Source organism: Cystoisospora suis (genome assembly GCF_002600585.1).
Source record: "Cystoisospora suis strain Wien I chromosome Unknown contig_7836, whole genome shotgun sequence".
NCBI lineage: Eukaryota > Apicomplexa > Conoidasida > Eucoccidiorida > Sarcocystidae > Cystoisospora > Cystoisospora suis.
Genome location: NW_027160621.1, coordinates 1 through 9,035, shown reverse-complemented (window position 1 = coordinate 9,035; position 9,035 = coordinate 1). Strand labels below are relative to the sequence as shown.

Sequence of the window (9,035 nt, the reverse complement as noted above, 5' to 3'; positions counted from 1 at the left end):
TTGTATTTCTCTCTCCTTTTCTAGATACGTAGAGACGTATATGGAGACACATATCTAATTCCGATATATAGAGATCTATATCTATATATAGTGACATGTATCTAATCTTTCTTTCTCTTGCGCTGTTTTCTGTCTGAGTCCTCTTCCTTTCTTCATCCTTCTCTGTGTGTTGATGTGTTGTGGACGACGGCAATACATACTTCTCGTTCTTCTTCTTTTTCTTCATTTTCAGAGACATCTGCTTCTCCAACATCCTTCACACCATCGATCCCTTCTTCATCGTCATCGACATCTGTAGGAGCATCGACCCTCCCGTCTGCACCCTCATCGACGCTAGAAGATCGTTTTCCTTCATGCGTTTCAGTGAAGATTGCAAATGCCAAGCAAGCGGCACTAGAGCTTTCTGTTCAGCATCGTCTAATTCCTCATCTAGAGAAAGCAATTGAAGATCTCGAGAAGTTTCTGCAGTCGATCCAAGAAGAAAAAGCTCTGGCTAGTCAGAGTCTCTCTGCTCTTAGAACGCGAGAGAAGAACCTCTCTCTCGGTCGCATATGTAAAGCGATTGAGAAGAAGCTTTTACAGCAGGAAGAAGAAAGAGAACAAGAGAAAGAGAAGGAAGGCAACGGAGAAGATGAAGAGGAAACTGAAGAAGAAGAAGAGTTTCTTGTCTAGAAAGAAAGAAAATTAGCTCCTTGAAGTGTGACCATAATAAGGGACGACAAGCCTCGCCCTCCGAGGGAAGAAGTAAAAGATAGACATATACACCCCGCCTCTATATTGGCGGCAACAAGCATTCATATATATCTAAGAATGTTTGCCTATATACATATATAGGCAAACATTCTTATATATGTATATAGGCAAACATTCATATATATGTATATAGGCAAGCATTCATATATATGTATATAGGCAAACATTCATATATAAGTATATAGACAGAGACAGACGGATAGATAGATGTATGTCTAAGTACATATAAAGATGTACATGTGTATGTATGTCTCTCTATATACCCATACCTGTACGCGGATCTCCGACAGTGTAAGATATATTGAATGGGTGAGTGCATATGATGTGAAAGATCTTTTCGAAAGAGGAAGATTTCTCCTTTCTTTCTTTCTTTCTTGGGTCACATGTCCCCTCTTGCAACTAGTTGGGTGGGTCTGTGTTTTTTCCCTTCTCCGTAAGAGAGAGGTCATCCGATGCTTTTAGACTTCCTTCTTGATCCATTCAAAGACTCTGGTAGATCAAAGAAAGTAAGGGAAGGCAAGAGAGAAGACATGCAGACTTCTTGCTTGCTGTACAGGTGGATAGAAGAGTGATGAGAGAGTCTGCTAAGCACTTCTTCTGAATGAGCGAGCGACTGAGTGAACTGCGGTATCTGCCGCTGACAGGCTCATAGATAGATACACGGCGAAAGATATATGCACAGATGTCACGAGCATGCTTTCTTATTTCAACTTGTGACAAGACAGATAAAGAAAGAAAGAATTTATTAAGAGAGAGAGAGAGATACATTTATAGGGAGACAGATACGGAAGAAAGATATAGAACGATTGTATAGGTAGAAAGAGACACGTATAGTTATGCATCTACATTCTATCATATATATGTGTCTTCACATTCTGTTTCAAGTCTTATCTGTTGGTTTACTTACGTCAGGATATTCCAGGTAAGACTGGAGATGAGGCCGAAAGGCTGGTCCCAGAAAATTTTCTTCTATGCGTTTACATGCCTGTATCTGCATCGAACAGCACTACTAAGGAATTCGTTGCAAAGTCCATTCTCTTTTCCTTCGCACCTAAGAAAGATTCCCTAAGAAGGTGTAGATTCGAGAAAGTTCTTTTCATCTGTCTGTAGCGAAGTTATGTAGAGGAGAGAAACAATGTCGACCCAGACAAGAAAGCTCTTTATAGGTCTCAGCTAGCTTTGTTGTGTCAGTCTATGATCAGCGTCGATCTACGATCTTCATCCTGAGGTGTATAGACACCCCAGATGAGAATACGGATATTTGACTGTGCTACCTACGTGATAAATCCCGAGACCGACAAACATTCTTCCTCTTGCTCATATCTTCAAGCTCTTTTTTCTTCAGAATCTGACTGAAACAACGAAGAAAAGCAGTTACCTCAGTCGAATTTTCTCATCTTCCATGGACTAAATGTTCTTCCCTAAACCCAGTTAGTGACTTCTCCGTAGATACGCCGAGTGCACTATATACATTATGCATAGGCACAGGGGAGAGCGCCTCATCTTGGAGGTGTAGATACACCTAGAATCAGCAAGGGAGGCCAGGCTGCATCGAATTCTCTCCTCTTTTCTCTCCTCCTTCGAACTTCAGGCGCCCATCCTTCTTTCCTGGCTTCTCTCTTTATCGAGCGCTTCGTGTTTGACGCAGAATGAAAGAAACATAGTGAAGACGGAAAGATCCCTTCCTCCGGTGTACGACCTATCTATCTTTCTCCTATCTATCTATATATCTATCTATCTATGTTTGATCTGTCTATCTATCTATGTTTGATCTATCTATCTATCTACCTATCTTGAATCGATCTATCTGTGCCCCCTTATCAAGGCAACAGAGAGCGTTGAAAAAGAGACAGATCAATGCAGATCTTCCATACAAGGTGTTTTCTTTCTTTGTTTTTTCTTCTTTCTTTCTTTCCTCCGTCTTCTTAGAAACAAATGGAGATCTTCTTATGACAAAGACGTCTCTTCTTTTCTAATGGAGATTTCCAAAGAAGAGTGAATTTCATGTGAAAAGAGGTTGGAAAAACTCTTTCTCTTTCTTTCAGCTTAAAGATTGAGAAGAAGAAAGAGAACCAACAGGAAGAAAGTATGAAGATTGAATCATATTTGATAGAGAAGAATGCACTTCAGAGAGGAGAAAGCTTAGATAGAAATCTCTCCTCATCCTCTTACATTGGGATCAGTCCCTACCCCTATCAATACTACCGCTTCTTTTCTTCTTCCCATTCTCTTAATACTTCGGCAGAAGTCTGTCTTTTCCTTCTCTTGAATGCATGCAAAAACCATCTTTAATAAAGAAAAAATCATACACCACTCGACATCTCTGTCTGTCCATACACTCGAAAGATTAGAGAGAGAACGAAGAACTTCTTCTTTCCTTTCTCCATCTTTCTTCTCGACTTATTCGATCAGTACGGATCGATGCATGCATGCACCTCTCGTGATTTTTTAGTGCATGCATCGACCTATCTTGTGTCATAAACTTCGACGTGTGCTTCGTCACCTCTTTCGATATGAATGAAAACACACAACTGAACCGATTTACGGCTTCCTAGAAAACGAGAAGCCTTTCAACCTTTGAAAAAGAAACATATCATGCGAGGAAGGGAAAGAGAGACAGAAGAGAGAGAGGTGGAGACAGAGAGAGAGGAGTCCGACGAGTGAAAAGAGAAGACGAAGAAGAATGAATAGGAGAGGCACAAAAAGAGCCGTTTCATTGATTGCCGTTGGAGAGATGAGAAACAACACCCAAAGAGAAACGGAGAACAAAGAGAAGGAAGAGGAGAGAATAGAAGAAGAGGGTGTAAAGGTAGTAGTCTATGCAGATTTCACATGTATAGCAAGGCCTTATGCATTATGGCCTTTATTCCACGCCTCGACTCCAGCTGAAGACAAAGAATCCAAAAATAAGTCTCGCACAAATCTCCATCGCTGAGCTAGGATGAAATCTCCGAGCAACCGTAGGCAGACGTAGATCTCTATATACGCATTCTGTCCTTGAATCTACACATCTCCTTATATAATATATAGATATATATATATACGAATTCACTGGTCATACATCCAGCGGTACTTATTGATATATGTTTTTATCTAGCTAGCCAGCTGTCTATCTATCTAGCCATCTAGAGACAGAGATATGTATGTATGAAGGCTCTAACCAACGGCATGTATGGTATGTATCCACGAGACGCTGAGTAAGTTGTTCCAGGTCCTACTCGTGGATAGATCAAAGATAGATTAGAGACAGACTGATTGATAGAGTAAGCATACGTAGACGTATAGACTATATCTATATTCTATAGATGCCTATACGTCGACCATGCCCTCCCTAGTCGTGAGATGGCTGTACACTCCAGACCACATCGCCGTCTACATCTATGGCTATGCTTCTAGCCCGAATTGCGAAGATAGCTATCCCCTGGGTCGTTATATATAGAAAGCGACTGACTATTGACAGTCATGAGAAGACAACGAGGAAAATTTCTAAAGAAAAGGAAAAAGAAGAAATTGAAGAAGGTCAAAGACTTACGTAGAACATTCCCCATTTGGGTCACATCCACGAGAAGCGGAGCTAAGGTCCGAGGATCGGGATTTGGCTCATACTTTAAAGTCTCTGAAGCGACAACGAAAGACTTCTTCTTCTCCGAATCTTTCTGGTCTTCTAAAGACTCCTGGATACACAAAGGGAGAAAGAGAGAGGGAAAAGGCACCTAAAACAACACCTGTTCCGAACGACTCCAAGAAAACTCACCTACAGTGTATGTACACTCGAAGAAGCTACGCATGCATAAGGTCACATCAAAGATATGATATGAGTCTTTCTTCCATTCTGACGTCATAATACACATGCAAGCCTGAATAACCCCGAGGGTGAGAAGAGAGAATATTCTTCTATAAATGGATGTCAAACCTCAAAAACGCCCACAGTATCTAGAATTCCTTTATCTATCTACCTATCTTCAATTCATCTATCTGTCTCTACTCTATCTATCTGTCTTCGGTTCACCATTAGTCTATGTATCTCTACCTTTAATCTATCTTTAATCTATCTATCTATCTTTGATCTATCTATCTATCTTTAATCTATCTATCCACTTAAGTGGAGATCTATCTCCTGTTGTTACATAGGATTATACAGATTGTATCCGTGACAGCGTTAGTGATATGTCTCCTCTCTCTCTATGTGGAGTACATACAGACGAGAGAAAACACTCTTTCTCGCCATACAGATGAACGAAGCTTTCCGTACAAGGCACGCCGCTCCATCCTTGTATCATATAGATACACGTCCAAATAAGCAGAATGGTCGATCGAGAAAAGCTGCTGATTAGAATGTCTATACACACAAAGGGATATCGAAAAGAACCGAGAGACTCTCGTTGGAAGTACCGTCTCCTCTTCATCTCGGCGGACCTTCTCTCTCTTTTCCTCTCCGCTTCTCCCTTCATGCTCTTCCTCCAACTTTCTGCTTTTTTTCTCCTTTCGCTCTTTCTGTATCATTCTTTCCTCTCTTTTCTTTCTGTCACCTCTGTTCTATCTTACTTTGTATAGATCTAGGAGTTGCGCCTTCAGTTCCTCTAGCGCTGGTTTGAAGTGCTCGTTGAAGTCTTCCTCTTTCATTTCTTTCTACACAGAGAAGGACAAGAAAGGAGAGACAAAGAAAAGGAAGAAAGAACTTGTGTTTCTCATGGAAGAAGTGGAGAGAGAAGGAAAGTCCTCTGAGGGAGCGAGATAGAAGCGCGAAAAGAGAGACGGATAAAGGAGAGAACGTAGAAAAGAGGAGAGAAGAAAGACTGTATGGCTTGATGTGTAGAGAAGAAGAGGATGGAAGAGATAGGAAGGATTCGATAAAGAGAAGAATCAGTAGATTCGTATAGAATAACCTGCCCTGCCGCATACAGGAACATCCCTTGAGTACATACAACTGTATATATATATATATATATAGCATACTTAGCTGCGTACATGTATATACATACACCTGTGTGTACATACCTATACCAAGAAGAACGTCGTGTATCCTCGCAAAATTAGATCAGAAGAAAGAAAGTTGGAATGAGTTATGATGTGTATGATAGACAACTCTCTCCGCTTTCTTGCCTGCTGCAGTCTCCACTGAGGCTCTACACTGGATTTCCCTCTGTTCTCTTATCCTTCCGTGTAAATTAATCATCATTCGCGCAAGAGCTCCGATGTCCTACAGACTTCAACCCAAGGAAGAAGTTAAGAAAAGAGACCGAAGACCCAAAACGGATTTCTTTCTGATCGAGAAAGCAAATGACGCAGGATTCATAGAAAAGAGAGAAGGAAGGGGATTAGCGCAACATACAATCGTGCTTGAGAGAGGACGAAAATTCTTACTTGATAGAAGAGAGAAACTCGATCAAAAGCTTTGAGGACAGTCTCTAGAGATAATGAAGCTTCCTGTGCGCATGCAGTGGAGGGAAAACACGACCTCGAGACTACAAGAGAGATGATGTAAAATTCGTGATGAAGAAGAAAAAAGAAAGAAAGAAAAAAGAGCAATGAGAAATCAATGGATACGAGGAGTCAATACAAGAAACGCAGACCATCTGTCTCTTCAGAAGTCCGTCGCTGGAACGTAGAGAAAGACAATGTATGACTGAGAGAAATCAGTGTTTTCTTCTCTGTCAGACACTTGGTGAAAACGGCGACAGGAGACATGCCACTCTTTCATTTCCAGAATTCAGGTGTACATACACTCGAAGACAGGAAGTGTTGAATGATGACAGCAAAAACAACAATCTAGACGGCTGACTGGATGAAAGAGAGATGTCTCCTTTATGATGGTCACGTGCACCACCTCTTTAAGAAGCATAGTGTAACCAAACAAGAGAGAGACGAGGTATCTGTGCATGCGATCGTAGCCTTGTCGCTTTTTTCCACACAGATGAACAAGAGACGTCGGCGAGCTCGAATACGGCTATGTGTACGACATCTCTCTACACTATGAAAACTGCCTTAGGAAAGAGAGCAAGTGCAGGGGAGAGAAAAAGAAGGAGTGAAGAAAAGAAAAAGAAAGAAGATCTCCGGCAAGTCGAGTGCTCGCAGACCTGGATGTGTTTATAGCTGTGTATGTACGAAGGGATACTATCTACCTTGTGTATCTCTCGATATGCTCTATCGCCACCATATAGACATGCAAACATAGTGACTGTAGAAAGCAAACACGTTCGCCTCAACACTTCAATCTCTATTTTCTAGGCACAGATAGAGACATGTCCGATGCACACGTATGTGTTCGTATCTAGGTAATACTTAGAAAGGTAGGAATAGGAGGAGTAAGACCACGCATAGGTCGCCGAGATGACGACGCCTATTTGCCTTTCTGTCCCATTCGTGTTCCTTACATTTAATAGATCATACATGACTTTAGCCGACTGTCTATCTAGAACTTCTCCTCGGAGTTTTGCGGCACAGGTGAACTGAAGGATGCGATGAAGACGTCGGACCTCGAATTTGAGAAGCTCAGAGCGAAATAACTCTGTCTGATTCTCTGGAATCTTCGCAGCGCTGGGTTTCGCTTTATCTCGCCCATGGTGTTCGTCTGCTTCTTCTTCTTCGACAGCATACTGTAGAGCTTGTTGCTCTAAGATCGCCATAGTACGTGCAGCCTGGTGACCAGGTAAATGATGTTTGTTTGTCTGAAGTTCGAGAGGAGAGATAAGTCGGTCGTGGGCGTCAGCCGCTCGGAAGAGAAACACGAGGTTTCCATTGTTGAAGGTAGGAGAAGAATCCGAAAGAAGAGACATATGACATCTTAGATACGATCTTAAAGTTAGAGCAAAAGAGGACGGATTCTTTTGGGTTAAAGAAACTTCTGAAGAAGTCTTAGATTCTCCTCCCCTAGGTCCCGGAGAAGCTGATAAAGGTGAGATCGCTTCATGACTCTGTTTAGCTGATACACCACACGAAGAAGATGAAGACGACGAGCAGACATTAGACGACGAAGAAGATACAAAGACAGGTGAAGATGAAGATGAGCGATGGGTAGATGTTGCTGAGGAGGACGAAAGAGAGGAAGAAGGATTTCTAACGACAAATCCTAGGGGGGGAACGTTCGACGGGGATCTGATGGTCCCCCGTGAAGGCGGCAAGACGGATGACTGGGAAGAAGAAGGATTATGGTGAGGGACTGAAGAGGCTGAGGGGGACGGAGAGGAAGATGGAGAATGAAGAGAAAAAGAGCAAGCTAGGAGAGGACAGAGAAGAAGGACACAAGTCATGAAGGAAAGAGAAAGGGTCGAAAAGAAGAGAGGAGGACTTCTCTTGTTCCAAAAGAGGGAGGAAGAGAACGAAAGGATCCAGCCTGACATTTTGAGATATGAAGCTGTAGAAGTAGAATGAAAACGGAAGAAAGCAAAGAAGACGATACGAGGTCGGCGTAGGAAAGAAGAAGGAAGAGGCAAACTTCGTCCTCCTTTTCTTACCGTGAAGAACTGCTGAGCCTTCTCCAGTTTCTGATTCCCGGAGAGAAAAGACAAGAACGGGATCCTCTCGAAGGGCGGGTGCTGAACTAGACGCCGGGAGAAAGCGATGAGGAGAGCAACACACTGCAGAGAGACTTCTCGTACTTGAAGAAGCTTCAATAGAAATCGTAGAGCTCGTTCTGGCAGTCTGGAGCCAAACAGAAGAGAGGTGACTTAGAGAAAGCAATAATCCGAAGACGAAAACAATTAGAAAAGGGAGAGGCAAAAAGCATTCCGTAGAAACGGAAAGGGAGGGAGGCTATCAGAAGACAACAAGGCCAGGACGAGCACGGTGGAAGAAGTCTCTCGTTCTGGTGTGCAAGAGCAGAGAGAGAGACGGGGCAGAAGCAACAGTCAATTTCGACGTCTTTTCAGTTTACAGTGACTTCACTTGGCTGTGGTGGAAACGTCCGAAAGAACACCCCGGTCATGAAACAGAAGAAAAGACAGCACGTCTGGTCGACAGGTACTAACGATGAACTGTCCTAGTGGCCCGTTGACAAGTCTCCCTCCTCTTCTATCATAACGCATGCAGGAGAAGCTATGGAGACACGTGAAAAAGAGGAGGATCCGCACCCCGGCTCGCCGGGACCGCAGATAGGGGCAGTCTTGGCTCCACACGAGGTTCCAGGTTTCTTTTCGTCACGATGAGTTAGGTAGTTTCCGGGACTCCTCCGAGATCAGCCTTTAGCGAAAAGCGGCGTACAAGACAAAAAAGACGGCCAGAGAAGTAAAAGATAAAAACGAAGAAGGGAGCCTTAAAACAGTGTAGAATAGTTCAGTAGTAAG

At 42.8% G+C, this 9,035-nt stretch overlaps 2 protein-coding genes across 2 annotated transcripts; one reads left to right on the top strand and one right to left on the bottom strand.

The window, feature by feature from the left end:
* Positions 1–229: 229 nt before the first annotated feature.
* Positions 230–1,268, top strand: CSUI_010591 (uncharacterized protein; the record flags this gene model as incomplete). Its single annotated transcript, XM_068070694.1, has 1 exon — positions 230–1,268. A coding segment is annotated over one exon (441 nt), but the record flags the coding sequence as incomplete, so codon positions are not given.
* A 1,914-nt stretch (positions 1,269–3,182) lies between these two features.
* On the bottom strand, positions 3,183–8,713 carry CSUI_010590 (uncharacterized protein). Its single transcript, XM_068070693.1, has 5 exons — positions 7,128–8,713; positions 6,118–6,180; positions 5,299–5,382; positions 4,286–4,427; positions 3,183–3,638 (listed from the first exon to the last, which is right to left on the bottom strand). The coding sequence occupies exons 1-5, from the start codon at positions 8,091–8,093 to the stop codon at positions 3,601–3,603; spliced, it is 1,293 nt and encodes a 430-aa protein (XP_067917330.1). The 5' UTR covers positions 8,094–8,713; the 3' UTR covers positions 3,183–3,600.
* Between the last annotated feature and the right edge of the window lie 322 nt (positions 8,714–9,035).

Coding starts and splice junctions, on each gene's coding strand:
- CSUI_010590 (XM_068070693.1), bottom strand. CDS start 8,093: ATGTCAGGCTGGATCCTTTCGTTCTCTTCCTCCCTCTTTTGGAACAAG. Junction 6,181..7,127: donor TCATGTATGATCTATTAAAT/GTAAGGAACACG, acceptor GCATGCGCACAG/GAAGCTTCATTATCTCTAGA. Junction 3,639..4,285: donor CCAAATGGGGAATGTTCTAC/GTAAGTCTTTGA, acceptor CTTTGTCTTCAG/CTGGAGTCGAGGCGTGGAAT.